The sequence below is a fragment of the Parus major genome, chromosome 6 (genome assembly GCF_001522545.3).
Source record: "Parus major isolate Abel chromosome 6, Parus_major1.1, whole genome shotgun sequence".
NCBI lineage: Eukaryota > Metazoa > Chordata > Aves > Passeriformes > Paridae > Parus > Parus major.
The window spans coordinates 24,748,362-24,769,600 of NC_031775.1; the positions used below are offsets into that span (position 1 = coordinate 24,748,362).

Below are 21,239 nucleotides of genomic sequence, written 5' to 3' on the forward strand. Positions count from 1 at the left end.
AACTTGGAAGGATATCCACGATAAGGATTATATCACATGGTGCCTTTGATAGAAGACCTGATAGCACAAAAGTTCCTGCCAGTCCTAAGCACAAAGGTAAATCTTCTGTAACCCTCTGTCCATACAAATATAGAGCATGTGATTATGTGCACACAAAAAGCAGGCACATGATTTATTAATCCCAGGACTTCAGCTTGTCAAATAATAATTACAAGGTAATAACACACCTTGTTTCAATAAATGGCTCCCTAAGATTTCCTCCCACAGTAAACCAGTAAAAAGTGACAATTATTCTGAGGCAGAGGTGGCATTTTGTGTTTCTGCTTGTGAGCTTTTAAATGAACTCACCGTCTGGAACTCTTAAATCAGGTACTCCCATTTTTCTGCACATTTCACAAGTTCAGCCCTTTCCAGTAAAGCGTCTTTTCAGATGCGTGATTGCCCTTTGTTAAGGCAAGAATGAACAGATGACAGCGGCAGCACGGAGGAGACATGCCTGGAACAGTTTTACGGAGCAAACCCGGTGCTGCCGCTGCCAGGGGGGTGCACTCAGAACCCAGAGCAGGGGAGGCTTCTTGTGCAACATGAGGGGAAAGTCCTGGAAAACCACGAGAGACACGGGAAGGCAGTGGTTGGGGAATGCGTTTATGCAAAGCCATGGCAGTGGGTGACACTTGTCTCCGTGCTCAGGCAAACGCAAAGCGATCCTTCTCCACCTCCAAGCCCCGACAGGCGCTGCACGCCCAGGTCTGCAGCACAGCCCCGTTCCCAGCCCTCGGATGGAGCTGCACGACGATGTTCAAAAGCAGTTCTAATTACTGAGCATTAAAAAAAGTGAAGGCGTGTTTTAGTACCCTTTCGACCTGGAGCTGACTCTGCCTGATGAAGAAGAATGGGTTCGCTGTGTTTGCAGTTCATTTCATGAAGGCACCTTAGCCGAAGATGCAAAAATAAAAGTAGTCTGAAGGGAAAAAAAGCAGAAGGCCAAGAGACAGGCAACTGAACAGAGCAGATTGATTTAACAGATACGATACATTTTTGCTGCCTGCATTATGTGTGGAAATTCTTATTCCAAGTGACACAGTAACAGACTCGACTGTAATCAAACAGCGCTGCTGAGGTGTCTGGAGCACAGATGCTGCCTATCGAAAATATTTAAAACAGAAAGTAAAACTTTGAAAAATCCGCATTGGGGAGCGCAAGGGAAATGCTCGGTGGTGTTTCTAACCCAAAGCAACTTCTCTCTGCTTTTCACTGCTGTGTCTGGTGCGGGAGGTCGGAAGCCCTGGTGAGTCACCCCAGCGACAGCTCAGCCGGAGCTCGGAGGGAAGCAGAGGCCGGCAGCAGGCTGGCCCGGGCAGCGCGGAGACACGCGGTGCCCATTGTGCACCACACACCGGCCGGGGGGAAGGGCTGGCCACGCGTTTTGGGGAACTCCAGCCAATGGATTCCTCCCCTGGGTGTTACGGGAGGGCTTGGCCTGCATGTGAGAAAGGGAGGGGAGAGTTTGAAAACAACCCAGCAGGCTCTAAGGAAGGAAGACTGCTAGAAAGTGACCTGCTCGCCTCCGTGCAAGCATTTTGCTCCAGGTGATCGGAGACTGTAGGGGTGGAAGCGCAGGAGGGGCCGGGCGGCTGAGGCGCGGCACAGGTAACCCGGGATGCAGGTGTCGGGCAGTGGGGTCCAGCTGAACACCCCTCACTGGCTGCCTCGGGCTGCAAATCCACCAGAAACTCCAAAGAGTTTGGGGTTTTATTTTTGGTTTGGGTTTTTTTTGTTGGGTTTTTTTTGGTTTTTTTCTATGGGAGGAGGAGTTTTGCTGTTTTGTTTTTATGGGGATTTTAGTGGTATGTTTGCTATTAATATGCCTGGGGGAGGGAGGGCAGGAGGGAGAGAGTTGGTCTCTACAGCTCAGAGGTTAGCATGTGATCAGCTGGTTTCTAATTATTGCAGGTTTGATATTAGAAAGGGAAAAAGGTGATGTCTTTTAGTAGGCTGGTTGATACAATGGAAGAATACAAATTATTTTTCACACACATCAGCACTTTTTCAGGTCACAGTGCTTTAGAAATCAGAAACTATGTGCAGATAAGGTTTTCAGTGATTGATAACCCAGCTGCTAATAAAGACATTCAGCAGAAGAAAGCAAAAGCACACAGTTTTCTTGTCTGGAGATGTGCTGGATAGCTTGGAGGTTTTTTATCTTCTTTTGACTACTGAGCCAGCTTTTAGGCCTCTTGGAAGTGATCCAGTCCTAGACTTTAGCAGAAAATCCTCTAGCAATTTTCCGTGGTGCTTTAAAAGGTGTAATTGGTATGATGCGGTATTTTGTGACATCTTCTCTTGTACAGGTTCTGGCTACTGTTTCAGTTTCTCTGTCACCTCTTTCTTTACTGAAAAATCTCTTTAAAGCCCCACTCTGTCTTGCAGGGAAAGCTGAATTCCACAATGTTAACAGATAGAATTTGTTTTCCAAATCTCAGTGATGACAGTGTGATGGTTTGCTTGGTACGCACAAGTCAGCAGAGGTGCAAAGAGAAAACTAGGAATTATTTTTTGATTCATAGGGAAACGACATCTTTTAAAGCTGCCTCTAGGTCACATGTGAAAAAAAATCTTGTGTGAACACATTGGACTGTTCTGACTTTAAAAAGTCTGAAATTTAGTGTCTTCATAAGCAAGAAAGGTTTTCTTTCTGTCACTTGGCTGATGGGGAAAGAAACATGAAAACATGGCAATCATACTGCACATTCTTTTAACAGATAATTGTTGTTTTAGATCTTTAATCTATTTTGGATGATTCATGCAGAGCCAGGCCAGTAAATTAATTCAGAGGCTCTTACAAAAGGGAACTTTGGCTCTTATTTCAGTCAGAAGTATACCAATCTGGAGTAGAATAACACGGGAAAAACATGCAATAATACTACAAGAGTCAAGTCGTAATCTGGTTAACTGAGGAGGTTTCTCTTGCTGGTAGCTGGAAAATCCTTCAATGCACGAGTACCAAAGCAGAAGGGATCTGTATTTGCTTCCCTCATTGCTCGGGCTCTCTGGAGTGACAAATCGGGGGAGAAAACAAAGGGTGAGCTGAGTTTTGAGGAGAGACCTGAATTGAGGCAGGGCACATAACAATGAGAAGACACTGTCATCTCTAATTAGGTGTGTGCCCTCAGGCAGCTCGTACAGAATAAACAGGGTAAACGTAAACTAAAGCAAGGTGGAAAGTTTGGAAGGCTGTGGACGGACACGCACGGTTCGGCTGTCAATCCTAAACCTGCAGCGTGTTAAGAGTTTCAGCAGGGGAGAAAGTGTCTGCAGCACCTCTTCCCGTCGATGGGCTGAGCAGCAGGAATGCCGCCTGCCAACTGCGGGCCAGCTGCGGCGCTTCCCAGCCCTGCCCAAGCCCTGTCCCCACGCTGAGGGAAGGGCTGCTGTGGAGGGGGGGCAGCCAAAGGCCTGAACTCCCCTTGCTAGCATAGAGAAACACACAGAAGAGAGGCAATATTTTTTTCTGACGGCTTTGCTTCAGAAAAGGGGGAAAAAATAGACTTTTAATTAAAAAGAAGTAGGACAGCACGTGGAGGAGGAGCCAGGCACAGCTACCGCGTTTCCGCGGCTGCCCCGGGGCTAACACCCAGCACCCCGGGCGGGATGTGAGGAGTCGTTCTCCCACATCCCGAGGGCTGCCGCTGCACACCTCCCCCCTCCACGGAAGGGTTCAGGCGATGTTATCCCGGTGTGGGCGCTACGGGCTGTGTCTCACAGGGAAATGGAGGGCGCTGGTCAGGTGCGCCTCTGCACCCCGCTCCCCTCCCCGCACCAATGGCTCCTTCCCGCTCCCCGCCCCTCCGATCCACCCGCGATGGTCTCGCCCTCCCCGGCCTTCCCTCCCAGCCGAACGCGCTCCGAGCCCCGTCCACCCCCGCCCGCCGATTGGCTGCGGGGCGGGCGGCAGCCAGCCAATGGCCGCGCCGCGGGTGGCCGTGTCGCTGGGGCAGAAAACACAGCCAGGCAGGGGGCGGGCGCGCGCGCGGGGGCGGGGCCGGGCCGGGTGGCGGGGGCGCGCGCACGGCCGGCAGCGGGAGCGCGCGCGGCGGCGGCTGAGGGGGGTCTCGGCCGGGGCCCGGCGGCCCTGAGGGAGCGGCGGTGGTGCGGGCGCATCCCGGGAGCTGCTGGCGCTCCCGGGCCGCGGCAGCCACTGCCAGGCCCGTGCCTGTGCGCCAGCCCGGCCCCGGCGGCCTGAGCCCTCGGCCCCGCTCCCAGCGGCCTGTAGCCCTCGGTCCCGCGGCCTGAGCCGTCAGTCCCGCCCGCTCCTCAGCGCCGGCGCTGCGCCGCCGTTGGTCCCGGCCAGCGGCACGGGTTTGGTAGGAGTACCGAATCTTAACGTGGCTTTTGTGTGTGGGGCTGCAGAACAGCAGCTGGTGTTGGCAGGTCTCCAAAGCTTCGGTGATGGGGGGTGTTCGCCTGAAGTTAGGGAGAAGGGGAAAAAAGTGTATGCTATGTGGAAGTTACTTAGGGATGCTTTGTACCTACGGGAGGTCTTGATAACTTTTGGACGCTTTGTCCTGCTGCGTGTGCTGTTTCTAAAGGTTAATGTGCCTGCTGAGGTAGAATTGCCTGTTTAGATGAAGTGCAAGAAATGGTAGTGGGCACCGAGCATGTATTATTGTTGGATTTCAGTGACTTAGAAAAATACCCTTGTCTTAGGAACTACTTTATAAAGTACTGCTTGTAGCACTGATTCATCTTTAAAATTTCCATGGCGTTTATGTTCTGCCTAAAGTGGCTTCTGTCCATTTTGTTCCTGCATTATCTCTTCCAACATGGATTCTGATGTTTTTAAGGCAGTTTTGTGAATTATGTTCCATGGTTTTATCAGTAGTGCTGTCTGATGTTAGTCTGCGAATCAGAAAATGATGGGTTTTGGATACAGTGATAAATCCCAGCATCCTGAAGCTCCAGCAATCTGCTGGTTTGAGTTAGTAAGAAGGTGTATTGCTAAAATGAGAGCATATCACCTGTCTCCTGATCAGTATGACAGTGGGACTTGGAAGGCTTGGATAAAAACAAAGTAGAGTATTGAATCTCAGAATGACATCACCTGGAAGTTGGGTTGTTATTTATTGTGTTGCCCCAGGCAGAGGATTTCAACTAGGGTCCTGTACAGGAAGAGCATTTCTCCACTCAAAATTTAGAACTTGATTACAAATGATGAAAACTGTGATAATTATTTCACACTGGTTTTGTCCTTTTTTTGTCTTTTCCCAAGAGGTGGACAACTGATGGAACATTCCACTAGGAAGGATAAAACTATTCTTACAAGGTAGTTTGTGCAGATTAGACTGAGACCCACACAGAAAAATATCTCAACCAACAGTGACTGGGAACACTTGACAACTCCTGAATGATTGCTTGAGGTAACTCATGAAAAATGTTTATTTAAAAAAAAATGTGTAAGACAGAGAAGACTTTTACTGCAGAAGGCTGGGAACTGTGTGGTTTGGCATTAGGAAATACAAGACCATGACAGCTGAATGCTGTGCCCCAAACCAGTTTCTTTATAGCCAACGGTCTGTGATGAATCATTTACCGTTAATGGGTCTGTGGCAGGCAAGTGGGCATGAAAGGGGAAAAGCAGGGAAGAGAAGGGGCAGGGAATGCAGTTGTTTGGTGTTGAAATCTTGGCACTCAGGAAACGGTGAACAGTTTTCAGGGCAACAAAGGATGAGATGGGAAAAAAGGGCTGATGAATTCTTATGGGACAGACACAAATCCAAATAATATTCCCAGGCCTATGAAGGAATTTATGAAAAATCTTGCAGGTGAAAAAGTGTACGAGGGAATTCTGGGACTGATTTATTTTTTGTGTACCTAAAGGAAAGATGGATGATGCCATCCTGTTCACAGTGACATGGTTTGGAGAATAGCAGTTACTAGGAAGGGGGAGAAAGAAGAGCAGAAAAAGAGATGTGTTTAAATGAGAACTTTATCCCTTGCAGATTGAATGGTGGTTGCAAGGAGTGTTTGAAGAGTGCAGAAGCACAGATGTGAAAGCTTGATAGCTATATGTACACATACAATAAAAGCATATGTCCTTGAAGGGAGGATCAAAAATTAGCTTGTTTTCTAAGGGCTGGGCTGAACTCGATAAATTGGTACCATTTTATCAGCATCATTCACATGAAGAACGTTTCTCTCGTGGACGCAATTAAAACATTGCTACATTGTACACTCATACAGATAACCAGGTGGCAGAACAGGACAGTCTAGGTAGATAGAGGTGGCTTTTATCAGCTAAAAAAAGCTGTGTACATGGGGCTTTTAGCCTTAAAATAACGGCTTTTGTCCCCTTTATAAGCAACAGAACTGACAGCTTCTAAGGTATCCAGGCTTAGATGTGTTAGAAGGTGGTGCTTCTCTCTTGCTACACCATTTACCTTCCCAGGAAATTTTCAGCTGTTACTAATAATCAATTATAGCTTAAGCCCCCCCATTTTTATATTTTTTGAGTGAAATCTTTGCATTTTACTTTAGTCTAGTGTTTTTTGTTCTCTAAGCTTTTCTGTTTCTGTTTAGGCCTTGGAGGGAAAACGTTAAGACTTTACATTTCACAGTCAGCTCTGTTAAGCAGCTATGGAAATAGAAAAGGAACACATTTATATTACCCCAACAGGTAAGTAATATATTCAGTTGTTTTGTTGTTTTGTTTTTTTTTTTACTTAAAATTGTTTAGCTGACCAGAAGTGTTCTCTGTAGAAAAAATGCATCACCTGATAATTTTTTAACAATACTGGTTTAAAAAAAATCAAAATCTTAAAGAATAGTTCTTTCAATTACATATAATAGAATCCAGCTCTATTATGTTTATTTATTTAAAATGTATTAAAATAATGAAGTTAGCATTTCTGTAAGTTACTGCATAGTAGTTGCACTTGTCTTCTTGTCATCTGGGTTCAAGTAGTGCTGGTGTGAAGAAAAGAGTAAACTTAGAAGTGAAGTGTGTAGGTGTGTTTAAGAGGTACAAATTCTGTTTTTATGCAACAATTTACCTTAGAATTAGGGGAAATGAATGTTTGAAGGGCTTGACTGGGAGTGGGCTGGCATGAGAAAAATTTAGGAAGTGTATGTTAGAGACTGCCATGAAATGGAAATGTTTTGTCCATATCACACATTTATTTTATGATGCTTAGTAAGGGTAACATAGATTCATGTTGTTTTCTTTATCTTCCAAAAGTTATGATGGTCTGCACCAACTCTTTCATATCACAGAGATTTAAAGTGTTTTTCAGAATAACATGTACATGTTTTAAGATGGTGGGTAATGAAGTTGATGTGGCAATATACTCCATATGATTTCTTATGTTTAAGCAGAATCAGGTTAATGCAGAAGACACTTTGGTTCTCAACATTTTAGACTTATATTTGGATAATAGGTGGAAAGCTGAAGGAGAGCTAGGTTGACAGAGTTTGGACAGCTTAAATTGATAGAAGGCTTTGTTAATGAAGGTAGCCCATAAAAGCACAGATTTTATGTGAACCTGCTATGCTTAATGGCAGGGTAATGAGATAAATTTGGATAACTTCTTAATATATAGTAAGCAAAGTATTAAAATTGATTGAAGACTGTTACTGCCTATATATGTATATGTTATATGATGTGAAAATAAGAAGCTGGAAGGAAGATCTTCACCATTTTATAGGTTCTTATTATTTTATAAGTTTTTGGAAAATATTATATTTATTCAGTCTGTTTTTTCAATCCTAACTAGGTAACTAATAGTGGAGGGCCACTTGGTTACCATATTATGGAGAAAGATTGCAGCTGGAAGTGACAGTGTTCTATAAAAAACAGTGTAGTAGTGCAGTGAGAAATATTAATTCTTACGGGTTAGATGTTTCCTGTGGAGGATTTCCATTAGTCTTGAACCTGAGATATGGATTGTGTAAGGAGATTGGACTGTAGCCTCACCTTTAATCCTTAGCTGCCAGAGTCAGGACTGACTTGTGTTAATTGTTGGACATTTTCTTTGGAAACTGAGAAAGAAGAAACTGGTCATTGAAGAATGGAGTTTCTGGACAGCCAGGTCTCAGGTCTAAAGTGGAGAAATTCATGGGAGACTGAGCATGAAGAAGAATTTGAGTGCATTTGACTGAGAGGAGCTGGTTGTTGCTGATGGGGTCTCCTGGGGAATGAGAGGAAGGAAACCTGTTTGGGTTTGCTCTTTTTTTCCCCTCTGTTAGCTTTATGTAAATCTCTCATTGTTTTATTAAAATGTTAGACAAACAGAGAAAGCTGCTTGTGAGAAATCTTTTCCTGGATGTGATGCATGCTTTTCTTTTTTAGCTTGCTGCAAGCGTAAAAGGAATGCTTTTGTGGGAGTAATGAGTGGAAAGATGAAGCTTAGCCTGGAATGGCTGCATTATTGCTCAGCTGTAGCATTCACATCTGTGAACACCAGTATCTAAATGTTATTTCTTTGATCACAAAGTAGGCAGTTCCATCAAAGTTGGCTCAGTTTAATGATATGCTTTGATATGGGTAAATACTTGAGAGACTGGCAATATTTTATTAGTCCACTTTGCTTTAAAAACAATTTTTCATTAACTTGTTTTGAAGAGAAAAAAAACATAATTCTGAGAAATATTGCCAAATGCATGTTGCTGAGGAGAAGGTATTGGAAGGGTGAATTAATACTTTAGCTAAGTTCAAATGTAAATTTTGAATACTCTTCATATTCCAGGTTTATAGCAGTGAGCTTTTCTGTAAAGCAGTTTTGAAAAAGCAGCTTCTTCTGAGTGCCCTCTTATTGCCCTACTGCTGGTGGGGCTGTGGGTTGTGTCTTTAGGACTCAGTTCTGAAGAAACAGAGCTGTGTAATAGAGAGCTGAGGGTGTTCTCTGTCTGTGTGTGTCTTTTAATTTGCAAGGATTCCCAGGGTACTCACTGGAATGTAAATAGGTTCTCAGGTGCTTATTCTTTTTTTTTTTTTTTTTTTTTATACTTGATTAGTTAAGAAGAGGAAGAATAGCTTGTGAAAGCTTTTATTTATAATGCTCTAAATAACACATTCTGCTGAACCACACAGTGCAAATGGGGGACAACTAAACTCTGAAATAAGACTTTAGACCTAAACATTAAGTGTGCATTAGCTTCCTCAGAGAGTGAAGTTATTGTACTTCTTGGTGCTCTTTACAGATCCTTAAGTTGTGAGAGAGTTTTTTGTTGGGTACAAAACAAACCTATTTTATTTGTTTGTGTTGTGCTTAGAAGCAGTCTTGACAGAAGCTACAATGAGGGACAAACCATAGAGAAGAGAGATCCCACTGATTCAAAGGATTTTGTATTCTAGGAGTTTTCATTACCAAGCTCTCCAAGCTTTGTATTGAACAGCAATTTTCTCCCTGTAACTTTAAAAACATAAAATAAAAGTAGTGATGTTTTTATATTTTTCTATGCCTAAAGTGTTGCATGCTAGTGAGCTGTGTTTGAAATTCCTTGAATTGAATAAGGGGAATGTTAGTCGATGATTTAGGGAGTTAATTTTACTTTGGTGACGAGTCTTGTAACATTGGTGAGCTCCTACAGAATTTACTGTATTGGCAGTTTCATTTGTTTCTAAATCAAGAGAAGAGTGGGTGGAGTGAGAACGAGGCACTTAGATCTATTGCACTTAGGAGTTCGGAGAGTTTTTGTTTAACATGGGTGGGGTTTTCTGTGGTTTATGTATTTATGTATGGTTTTATTAATTTGCTTTCCAACTCTTGACATCTGATCTGTTTAGACTGTGGATATTTTGTGCAGGGCAATAAGGAACTCCTTATTACTGCAATATGTAGACATATCTTAAAAACAACATTTTTGCCTTAACACTGTTGAAAGCAAGAGTTCTATATGATGTTATAATCCTTTCTAAATGCAATGTGTTTTAGTATTCTAACATGAAACTGTTTAAAACTAAAAGTGGGTTTTTTTTCTGTCTTCTTTCTAAGAACTTGAGAATCTAAATGATGCTCCATTTTCTGGTGATGAAGAAAATGGTGGGTCTGAGGAACGAAAAACTGAAATCAATGGAAATTGGATTCCTGCAACTTCAATTACTGAAGCCAAAATAAATGCTAAAGCAAAGAGACGGTTGAGGAAAAACTCTTCTAGAGATTCTGGGAGAGGAGACTCTGTTAGTGAGAATGGAGAGACACTGAAGATTGGAGTTGTACCAACAAGCCCAAAGGGGAAACTCCTGGACAGGCGATCCCGGTCTGGAAAGGGAAGAGGTCTACCAAAGAAAGGTTGGTGTAGCTTAGTGAAAAGAGTGGAATGAGGAAGATAAAGATTTGATCAAAGCAAGAAACATTTTTTTTCTGCTGGAAATAGTTTTCATAAACCACAGTCTCTGTGCAGGTATTTGGCCCTTTATGTTATTTAGTAGGTGGCAGCAAATCTAATATGTCTGTGATCAATCAACATCTGTCTTTGAGGGAAGTACATTTTCTTAGCAGGCTTAATACACAAATCTGAACTGTTGGTGCTTCATGGGACTGTTACTAATGCAAATTTAAATCATTGTTGTATTCAAAAGTACAGTTTCAACTTCCAGTAATTCTTGTGCAGCTCATACTACTTCTGGTGTCTTACTGGAAAGTGATGAAAAGTGGCTGAGGAAGTGGGAACTTGTCAGACAAACACATCCTCTTCAGCATGTATTGTTAGTCAGGAGATGGGCACAAGCAGTGATAGATCACTTTTAAGTGAAAGAATGTGTTGAAATCAGAGGTGTTGTTTTTGAGCTGGCGGTCCTTACTTACTGTCCTGTATTTTGCCAGGTGGAGCAGGTGGCAAAGGAGTTTGGGGAACACCAGGCCAAGTGTATGATGTTGAAGAAGTAGATATTAAGGATCCTAATTATGATGATGACCAGGTATGCAAATAGTTTCTTTGCAGTGTTGGTTTATATTTTCTTTTATCAATTTCAGTGGCCTTGTGAGTGAACATGAATGTGAGCCTGGTTACACTGAAGTGCTCATTTTTTTGCTCAAGAATAGATTATTGGCTAGTAAAAAGTCATCTGGTGTAGAAGTCACAATGTAATACTCACAAATCTTATCCCCAAGCCCTCTTTCTGTGCCTGAGTAAGCAGCATCCTTTTCCCAGGTGTTCTCCACTGCTGGTTCCCATGGAGGTGGATGTTGCACTACTGTTCCATATTACACACAGACAGTGTTAAAAATGCAACGCAGACTTGCTCAAGTTGGGAGTTTAGTGGGGACAAGTATCCTTTATAGATTTTTGTCTTCCCAGCCCACCCAGTGTCTTGTCTGGTTGGTGTAAACACTTAATGAAGTTGATAGCTTGGATATTTTGTTGACATACATTTAGAATGCGTTATGGAAGATTGTATCTTACAGCCATATGGGGGAAGGGGAAAGAAAGCAAAGCTTACTGCGCACAGGGGCTTTCTATCATTGAAAGGGAAATGGTGATTACAAGCACAGATTGCTAAAGTCTCTGAGATTAATATAATTGCAAGACTGACCATAAGTACATTTTGTATGACATAAGCAGAACAATGGTGGTGTCCGTTGAGTAGAGGCTGTTTGCTGTAGCCATAGCTGCTGGAAGAATGGTATGTGAGAATATCAAAACCTTCTCCCAGGATCAGTTTGCCCTAAAATTTGACACTTTACATTAACAGAAATAGCCATTAAACATGGAGCTGACAAGTGCATAGAACAAAGTTTAATGAAGAATGAGCATTATGTCTAATTTAGGTATGATGGAAAGATAGGTTTTTTTTGATTTCTACTATACTACTTCATCATGAAAAGTTTGTTTCCATCAAACATTGGCTGAAAAATGTCTTTGATCAGATGTCTTTGTTCAGCTCTGTAGTATTGCTCTGAATGTTGCTTCTGTAGGTGCAAAGTAGGAAACTGAATTAGAGCAGGGAGCTGGTGCTGCTGGAATTCTGCAGCATAGGTGATACTTGAGGCAGTTGCCTCTTTTTTCCCCCTCAGGAAAAAATGCCTTTGCTCACAAATATTCTGAAAATGCCTTTTCTGTGATCTGTGCATGGCACCACCTGTCTGGTCACAGAGTCACGAAGGCAGAGGGAACAAGGCAGTGTTCCTGCCAGGGATGGGAGTGCCACTTGCAGGGGAAATTGCTGTGGCACAGCCAAATCTGCTGGGCTGTGGCAGGAGCTTCTGTTGCTCTCTCCCTTCAGTATGGAGGCACTTGAGCTCTGCTCCTGTGGTACCAGTTGAATCCTAGGAACAGAGTTTGGTGTGTTCACCATTGTTTAACAGTAAATCCAGCCCTTCAGTTGAATTTGGCTAATAGTAAATTCAAAATATGAAGAAGTATGACAATTAGCCTGGTATTGTCCACACTTTAACAGTAGAGACAGAGTCCAATGTTTTTTGGCAGAATATTGACTACCAAGAACAAAGCATTAAGGATTAAACCCCCACTATTTTGATGCTATTAGTGCTGCATAAGGTGCAAGAAAAGATAGTAAGGGTATCTGCTTTTGTTATCTTTTAAAACAGGAGAACTGTGTCTATGAAACAGTAGTTTTACCCCTTGATGAGAGAGCATTTGAAAAAACTTTAACACCAATCATCCAGGAGTATTTTGAACATGGAGATACTAATGAAGTTTCGGTATGTTATTTTTATTATAATGTTTTGGTATTATGTTTATTATATGTTTCAGTATGTGCCTTTTTACTTCTTCGTTTTAGGGGTAAAAGCATACAGGTAATGCAATTGCCAGCTATGAATAAGTTTACAGAGAAGTTGGCAAGAAATATACTATAAGAATACCCAAGCAGTTAATTACATGAGCAGAAGTATATATGTAATTGTATAAGCACATAAATATTTATTTGAGGTCTATTTTTACATTTAAATAATAAAAATGATGAAATATCAATGTCTTGTTTTTCAAATCTTATCTAGGAGATGCTGAAGAATTTAAACCTTGGTGAAATGAAATACAGTGTGCCAGTGCTGGCTGTTTCCTTGGCATTAGAGGGGAAGGCTAGTCACAGGGAAATGACATCTAAGCTTATCTCCGACCTCTGTGGGACAGTAGTAAGCAAAACTGACGTGGAAAAATCCTTTGATAGACTGCTCAAAGAACTACCTGAATTGGTGTTGGATTCTCCCAGGGCACCGCAGGTATATTTGTAAATCTTCATGCCAGTAGTCAAAAGCTTTCTGTGGCTGAAAGAGATCAAATAAACTGAAATAGACTCTGTGTTTTGAAAAATATCTATTGATTTTCTTGCTGTCTGTAATCCTCTCTCAATTACCCAGGCTGTGTTTTCACTTTGAAACAGCTCATTTAAATAAAATCTGAAAAACAAGCACATTATAATTATCTAGTTAGAACTTCTTTGAAATTCAGCATTTAATTAAAAATGCTTCTGTTTTGTTGCAGTTGGTGGGCCAATTCATTGCTAGAGCTGTTGGAGATGGGATCCTAAGCAGTACCTACATAGATGGCTACAAAGGCACTGTGGATTGTGTCCAAGCTCGGTAATTTCCTTGCTTTCTGTATAGAGACAGGTTTCTATTCCAAATCTCAAAGATGAGGATCAGGAATTTACAGCTTCAGAATAAATCATGCAGTTCTTTAACTTCCTTTATTTATTTTTTTTTTAATTTGAAATGGAGAAAAAACAAAAACGACAAAATCTGCAGCAAAACCAACAACATCCAAAATGACTCAAGTCAGAGGAGAAATACTGAAAAATGTATTAATACATTTGAGTTCAGTTTGTCAGGTTTGTTGTCCAGCTTATGTTTGAGAGTGAAAAATGAACTGAAAGAAGTGCTTATAGAAGGGTTTGTCTCAGAAAAAGCTTTAATGTGATTAATGGGTAAATATAGCATCAGGACAGCTGCTGTAAATATGTTGTGAAATACACAAGGGATTAACTGTTTTGCCTTACAAAGGTTTGAAGCTTGTGCAGTGATTTCCGAGACTTTCTCTGTAATGCTCTATTTGTCAAGAAGTACAATTGTTTTCCATGTCAGTGTGAGAAGTCTGAAGGAGCAATCTCTGACAAAGAGGGATGTTTTAATAATGAGTCATGTTTTATTTTTCTTACCCCTGTAAGTGTATGTTTCAAGCTTGATATGGAGGTGCTGAACTCCTGTTTCTTCCAGAAGTTGCATTTTCAGTGATTATAGTTGTGCACTTTCAGAAGGAAGAGCAGTTCTTAGCTGCCTACTTTGGGGGCTCAAATTGAGAAAATTGTCTGTCACTTATATAAATGTGTCCTGTGATGTGAAGGATTGTAGCTTGCATTCTGCACATCTGGGATGCTTTGCTGCCTTTGTTATTTCTTGGCCAGTCTTTCCTGCTCATTAAATCTTGGTGAATAGAGTTATTGTTATTGGCTTGCCCCCAGCATGAGGACTGGGAGAACTGTTCCTCCTTTACACGGATGGTACACACTGTATCCCAGACTTCTTTATTTTTTTCATCTTACTTCCCTTTTTATTATTTTTTTCAATAAACTGGCAGGCATCCCTAGCTTGTGCTATTTTTCCAACTACTTATTTACCTTCTGAAGTGTTTTCTTTGGTTTAAATTCTAAAGGTTTCATAATTCTTCAGACCCAAACGGAAAACTGTATTTCAGTAAAAAACTGTTCTTGAGTGTGGCAACAACTCAGGCCTTTTTTGTTTGAGATCCACCTGCCAAGCTGCATTCTTGGAGGAGTCTGCATTACAATCTGTTTCTCCATAAGAAAGTATTCAGCTGTTTTTTTTGAGGATGTTTCAGGTTCTGCATTGGTGATTTAATCTACTGCTATCACAGGATTGTTACCAGTTCTTGGTATGAGCAGGAGTGTAAGGGTGACAGAAAGATAACATGGGGAGCTTATTTGCTGGTTTTTTGATCCGGATGATCCCTGTGGAGTTGATAACCTGATGTCTTCCCAAAGATCTGGTAGCTTTGTCTGAGGAGAACTGGCCATGGGGGAAGTTGCAGATGCATTTAATGAAGTTCTGTAATCAGGTTTTAAGTACTGACTTTGCCTTTAGAGCTGCACTGGACCGAGCGACGGTGCTGCTGAGCATGAGCAAGGGAGGGAAGCGCATCGACAGCGTCTGGGGGGCAGGAGGGGGCCAGCAGTCTGTGAAACACCTGGTCAAAGAGGTAATGACACAACTCCCCAGTCTCCAGTTGGCTCTTGGTCTAAGCTTACTTTGGGGTAGAGGGAAGAGAGACATGTATCCCGAACTAAAATTATGTCTTATGTCATGAGTGTTGGTTTTGTTTTGTTGTTTGGATTTCCTTTTTTTTTTATATTTTATTTTATTTTTTATAATTTTTTAAAATATTTTTTTGTAATTTATTTAGATGAAGTAGTAGAACCGATGTAGATAATTTCATTGATTTTGTAGTATTTGTCACCGGTGAGAGAATGCTAGTACAACATTCTGTATTGCAAGTATATGTTTCTTTTTGCTTTAAGCAAAACTTGCAAGTATTCAGCTTTTTAAGACATCACAATATAAAGTGGTGAAGTAATTAAAAGCCAAGATGAAACTGGCTAAACTAGATGAACTATTATTTTTTTGGCATTGTTGATCAAAAGCACAGTAATAGCTGAAAAAAGAGAGAGGAAAAAACAGGAATGTTTAGAGATTCATGCTATAAAGTAAGCAGGTCAAAAGGAAAAGGTCATGTTATAATTTCTAGGTTGGTAGTGTAACAGATGACAGGAGAAGGTATTCAAGGGAGAGGATAAACTTAATTACACACATATGCACCTTTTATGGTGATGCACATCTTATAAAACAATGGTTTTGGTGCTTCTGTATCAACACTGTAGATAGGCATTTGGCTTGCACTGTGTTTCGGGTTACTGATAACATCTCCATTTAATTAATGCCTGAGTTTAAATACATTTATAAAAGCATTGGCAGCAAGTTTGAGGAACTAACTTGGTGCTGGGTTGATAGTCTATCATCAAAACAGTTGACAGCTTTTAAATTTTGTATCTAATTAGTATTGGGTTTTTGTTTTAAAATTCAATAGATTGATATGTTGCTGAAAGAGTATTTGCTTTCTGGAGATGTATTGGAAGCAGAACGCTGCCTTCAAGAACTGGAAGTACCCCATTTTCACCATGAACTTGTATATGAAGTAAGGAGAAACCAGAGTCCCTTTAATAATTGTTGGTATTTTGACGTGGGCATGCAAATTATATAACTGGCACCGGAAGCTTAGGTTACTTGTTCTGTTACTTGGGTAACTAAATTGTTTCATGTAAAGTTAATGGTTTGTGTGCTCATTTGTGTGTGCACTGTGCAACAAGTCAGCTGCTGCTGATTCTGGGAAGATCCAGAAGTAATTTTTGTGGATTAAATAGTTGAATTCAGATTTTTTTTAAGTTCCTGAAAATAAGATCTCAGTTTATTTTCTGCTGAGGAATAGCAACAAAAAAAACCCCTCCCATGCATGTTTTTGTGTTTATTTCTTTCTAGTTTCAGATATCTGGGTATTCTAATGGGTGTTACCTGTTTTTGTTAAGTTATAGAGCTTCCTTTTTCAGGGCAGGATTGTTTCACCCAGCACATTTATAAAAGCTTACATATTTCAGACCCAGTCTATATGGGAGACTGTTCTCATTTGTAGTCAAATAGAGAAATGGTTGTTTACCAATAAAGCTGAACACCCACAATCTACAAAATTTCCTTTTCAGTAAATTGACTTGTTATAGAAAATTCCTTCACAATAGAACTACAAAATTATTTCAGTTGATGGGGATTGTGCAGTATTGTAGATTTTAAATTTCTGAGTCCTTCTAAAATCACAGATAAGAAACTCCCATGGATACAAAATTAAAACCCCAGGATACAAAATTAATTTCATGAAATTAATTAATTGCCATCTGTACTGCAGCAGCCATGTGGATATAGCCATGTAGTGCTGAAACCAGAGACAGAAAGGCAATGCTTTTCACTCTGTCTAGTCTTTCTGGTTTTTCATACCTTTTATCTTATCCAAAGAACTCTTCAACAGTTTTTCTTTTTTAATAATAATATTAAACTGAAATTGTGAGTGCATGTAGCAAATGGGTTTTCCCCAGAAAATTCATAACAAAGCATTCACTCCTTTCTGTACCTCATGTGGTTACACACCTTGTACCTGAGCCAGTGTTTTAATTTTAGTCACACACTTGTATGATTTGTTTTAGGCCATTGTACTGGTTTTGGAGTCAACTGGAGAAAAGACCTTTAAAATGATACTGGATTTATTGAAAACTCTGTGGAAGTCATCTGTCATTACTGTGGACCAAATGAAAAGAGTAAGTATGGCATTTAGAGGACTTTGCATAAGGTCTTCTGAAATTTCCAGCTGCCTTTATGCAGGTAAATTGTTAAAACTAATTATCTAAAATGCTGCAATGTTGCTTCATCTTTTGTCTTTTTATCTGGTAGTTCTTTGTAACTGAAGTAGTACAATATAGGCCTACTAATTACAATGTCAAGTAGAGCAGTATAGAAACCAGTATTTTGCACAGCTGGAATCATCTGACTTGACTTCTCAGGATGAATATAGGACAGCAATTCTGTCCCAGGGCCGACTGGGGACCACACCAACACTTAAATAAAAATTGACCCAGCTATGTTGCTGGTGGGAAGTGATGAAGTCATCTCTGGTTGTCTCCAGTCTCTCCCTTGCTGCATAAACTTCTGTTGGTCATTTGTGGCCACATTTTGTTCACGTACATGGAAGACTTACTAATTTTTCTTCCCATATTACTACCCATGTAGTGACAGGCAGGCTAACATACAGATTTCATACTGTCTGTATTTCTGACATCTGAAGAAGTTTAAAGTTCAGGTTGTGTTTTTTATGTAGATAGATATTTGTATAATGCCATGGTATGGGCTGGTATTATTTCTCTTCTGACAAATAGCTGCAATGCTTCAGGTTTGTGAAACCATATAAAAAAATAAATCCTCTGGAATGCAAAAGGATATTTGAAAATATTGTAATAAAATCATAGAATAACCTGATGATTATTTGAATCCTTACACTGCAGGGCTATGAACGGGTTTACTGTGAAATCCCAGACATTAACCTGGATGTGCCACACTCCTATTCTGTGCTCGAGCGCTTTGTAGAGGAATGCTTTCAGGCTGGCATCATCTCCAAACCACTGAGAGACCTCTGCCCTTCAAGGTACTTGTTTCATTGTAGATAGGAAAAGGCACTACTCTTCATTCCTGTCAATGCTTACAGAAAACAGCATCTTGGGACCAAAGTGGTACTGACTGGAAGTAGAAACTGGAGGATGGACAAACAGTTGGACTGGTAAAACGTGTATTAAGAATCTGCACTGATGTGAAACCTTGAGGCTGGGATAAATACTTGGGGAAAGGCAGCCTCCTGTGAATCCCAGGCAGCACCCCTCAGTGCTCCCCAGAGGACAAAGGCTGCCTCTCTTCTGGTTTCCCGATCTGCTTGGTAGAAATCAGTGCAGCACCAGTCTGGAAGATCCAGGTGTCACAATGGTCCATGTAGGTAACAGTGGAAAACTGTAAGCTATACTGGGGAAATGGAAAAAAAAATCCTTTAAAAGTGGTTTAAACATATCAAACAGCCTGAGTAGAGCTCTAAGATGAGACAGCCAGTCCTAATATTTATATAAAAAGGAACAGGACACTAATATGGGATAAACGCTGCACACCCCATTCCTCATATCTGTCCTGTGATTCATATAATGCTTTTGGTTTGTTATGGCTTGGTTACTCATAGCATAAATAATGCTGTGTGAACTATACCTAATCAGTATGCTGTTACCTCCTTACTGGTCACAAAACAGTTAATAAGTTTCATTTCCTCTGGGGAATATATGTAAATTTTTAAATAGGATGTTAAAACTATTACTCAGTTTTATGCATTTGGAATACTATTTATTTGACCGGTCTTTTCTATTTTGGATGTTTTGCTAGAGTTCTTAAACCATCTCAACAGCTTGTGATAAATTTGGATCTTGGGATGTTAGCATCTTTATCAAGACCAACCTCCATTTGTGGACTTTACACTTAAAACTGTGTGTGTTGGTATCAAATGTTGTGTAGGTTTGGGTGTGTGGGAGGGTTGAGAGTCATCACTGCATCAAAAGCTTGATTATACTTTGGTTACCAGTTACGTGCCGAGACGCATTTTTGGTTTGTGTACTTTAAGTAGAAACCCACCATTCCTAGGTTTCCAAACTAGCATTTTTAAGCAGCTGAGGTGACAATGTGATCACTGCTAACCCAGCTGAACTCACACTTTATATTTGACTTCCAGTACCAGAGAGAAGATTCTTCTCAGCGAGAAAAAACAAGCACTGCTACTCTAAATTACTGAAAAGATACTTTCTACTTTGTTACAGGGGCAGGAAGCGTTTTGTGAGTGAAGGAGATGGAGGTCGTCTGAAGCTAGAAAGCTACTGAATGTGAGAACTGCCTCCTGAAGCCTTACAAGCTGAAAGGGAACATAGCTCGCTATCAATATATACAACACGCATGCTCCTCTGGTGTGTGTATGTATATATGTATACACATCTAGGACATACCAAATTTAGGAGTTGCTTAGCACAGTTCGTATTTTTTTAAGAGCACATGTTTTGGGTACAAATTGTTTTCTTTTCTTTTTTTTTTTTAATAGTTTTGTAAATTTCAGGAAGAAGTGTTCTTTCTTTGGGCATATAGTAGAACAACTGGCCACTATGCTGTGGTGGTGCCTTGAAATAAGCTATCTTTGTATGTGCCATGTTTATGACCTAATCATTCCATGTGTGCATCGATGTCTGACTGCCGCTTGCTCTTTCCAGGACAGTGCTGTCATCATAAAATCACTGGTTTATACAAAGCTTTATTATAGAAGGGTCAAGTTAAGCTGCTGTGATCCCATTTCCATTGCTGCTAAAGAAATACTGTGCTTTGGGAGTTTAAAAAAAAATTAGCAGTTTCTTTGTTTTAAAGAGCCCAAGAAAATACAGTTGGGTCACGAGACGAATTCATCTGTTTCAGGGGAGAGAGAACACTGGTTGGTTTCAGCCCCCATGTACCAAACTTGTCTTTTTTTCTATGTAACTGGAAAAGTGAAAAGTTCTGGTAAAACATATTAAAAATATTTTTTGTGAAGCTCTTGTTTCTGCCTCCTTTTTATTTATTTTAAGCAGAATAAATTACGCAGTACATCTAACGCCACCCTTTGGTATTGCAATTGGGAGGAGAGCACAGGATAATTAAGCTCACGGTAAGTAAGTGTTTAGCAGATCTGTTTTGGAAAACACAACTGCCTTGCGTAGGAGCGTCCAGGCTGGCACAGATAGTGGGAATGTGTCTTTGTAGCAGAGCTTCTCCAAGCCCTTGCTCAAGAACAAGACCGGGTCTAAGGAAGACTCGCTTACAGAAGCACGGTGGAGCCTCTCCTTTGTTTTTCAGTTTCATGTCAAGATCTCTGAAATGTTGGGAATACCCATCCAGGGCCGGGAACACACTGTGCCCTGGAATCCAAGCGCTGCACTTCTCGAGCGGGTCTGGTGAGCCCGGCTTGGAGCAGGGGATTGTGGAACTCGCCTCCCCTTTCCGAGGGGTTCTGGTACCTCTAAAGACGCGTTTAGAACATGGCCTGGGCAGCGACCAGCGCAACTCCTACACCAACAGCGCCCGACGCGCGGCCTCCCCGCCCAGCCCGGCACCACCGCCTGCGTTCAGGCCACGCTTTAATCCCGTTACACAGCGGTACCTCCGATCGCGGGTGCGGCCGGGCACGACCCTCCCGCGCTACTGCCGGGGCGGCGCGGTCCCCGCAGACGGCGGCGGGGCCGACTCGGGCGGCTGGGCCGCCTCCAGCGCCGCCTTCTGCAGCTTCTCCAGCTTCTCCAGCGACACCGACTTGAGGGGCAGGATCTTGGGCTTGCACAGCACCATGGCGGGCGTGTCCTCCATCGACAGCTGCCCTGCAAAGGGAGAAAAGGGCCGTGAGCGAACTGCGGGCTGGGCGGGCAGGGCCGGGTGGTGCTCGCCGCCGGTACCTTGCTTGGGCAGCACCTCCCGGAGCGCTCCCGTCCCCTCCGGCATGGCGGCTCCGGCACGGCACCGCCGCCGGGGACAACTACAGCTCCCAGCTTGCACTGCGCGGCGCCACGCCCACGCACCCCGTTCGTGCCCCCAGTGCATGCTGGGAGTGGTAGGCCTAACGGGGCTTCGGCT

The 21,239-nt window shown here is 41.9% G+C and overlaps 2 protein-coding genes across 8 annotated transcripts; one reads left to right on the plus strand and one right to left on the minus strand.

Annotated features, from left to right (window-relative positions):
- Nucleotides 1–1,535: 1,535 nt before the first annotated feature.
- On the plus strand, nucleotides 1,536–20,165 carry PDCD4 (programmed cell death 4). 5 transcript variants are annotated; one of them, XM_015632831.3, is made up of 13 exons: nucleotides 1,536–1,650; nucleotides 5,270–5,417; nucleotides 6,577–6,673; nucleotides 9,990–10,286; nucleotides 10,821–10,915; nucleotides 12,546–12,659; nucleotides 12,957–13,178; nucleotides 13,441–13,538; nucleotides 15,057–15,171; nucleotides 16,057–16,164; nucleotides 17,219–17,329; nucleotides 18,071–18,210; nucleotides 19,412–20,002. In XM_015632831.3, the coding sequence occupies exons 3-13, from the start codon at nucleotides 6,634–6,636 to the stop codon at nucleotides 19,470–19,472; spliced, it is 1,401 nt and encodes a 466-aa protein (XP_015488317.1). In that variant the 5' UTR covers nucleotides 1,536–1,650; nucleotides 5,270–5,417; nucleotides 6,577–6,633; the 3' UTR covers nucleotides 19,473–20,002. The 5 variants fall into 5 exon arrangements, with proteins under 5 accessions (XP_015488317.1, XP_015488318.1, XP_015488316.1 ...); XM_015632832.2 differs by having other exon boundaries at nucleotides 1,549–1,589; XM_015632830.1 differs by lacking the exon at nucleotides 1,536–1,650 and adding an exon at nucleotides 4,117–4,364 and having other exon boundaries at nucleotides 19,412–20,165.
- Nucleotides 12,834–21,192, minus strand: BBIP1 (BBSome interacting protein 1). 3 transcript variants are annotated; one of them, XM_015632837.3, is made up of 3 exons: nucleotides 21,062–21,192; nucleotides 20,773–20,986; nucleotides 12,834–13,223 (listed from the first exon to the last, which is right to left on the minus strand). In XM_015632837.3, the coding sequence occupies exons 1-2, from the start codon at nucleotides 21,105–21,107 to the stop codon at nucleotides 20,811–20,813; spliced, it is 222 nt and encodes a 73-aa protein (XP_015488323.2). In that variant the 5' UTR covers nucleotides 21,108–21,192; the 3' UTR covers nucleotides 12,834–13,223; nucleotides 20,773–20,810. The 3 variants fall into 3 exon arrangements, with proteins under 3 accessions (XP_015488323.2, XP_015488322.2, XP_015488321.2); XM_015632836.3 differs by lacking the exon at nucleotides 12,834–13,223 and adding an exon at nucleotides 17,258–18,578; XM_015632835.3 differs by lacking the exon at nucleotides 12,834–13,223 and having other exon boundaries at nucleotides 20,168–20,986.
- Nucleotides 21,193–21,239: the final 47 nt, after the last annotated feature.

Excerpts from the sequence above, each read along its gene's own strand:
- PDCD4 (XM_015632831.3), top strand. The coding sequence starts at position 6,634 with ATGGAAATAGAAAAGGAACACATTTATATTACCCCAACAG. Across the intron at positions 15,172-16,056 it reads TGAAACACCTGGTCAAAGAG|ATTGATATGTTGCTGAAAGA; the intron begins GTAATGACACAA and ends AAAATTCAATAG. Across the intron at positions 17,330-18,070 it reads CTGTGGACCAAATGAAAAGA|GGCTATGAACGGGTTTACTG; the intron begins GTAAGTATGGCA and ends CTTACACTGCAG.
- BBIP1 (XM_015632837.3), bottom strand. The coding sequence starts at position 21,107 with ATGCCGGAGGGGACGGGAGCGCTCCGGGAGGTGCTGCCCAAGCAAG. Across the intron at positions 20,987-21,061 it reads GGAGGTGCTGCCCAAGCAAG|GGCAGCTGTCGATGGAGGAC; the intron begins GTACCGGCGGCG and ends CTCCCTTTGCAG.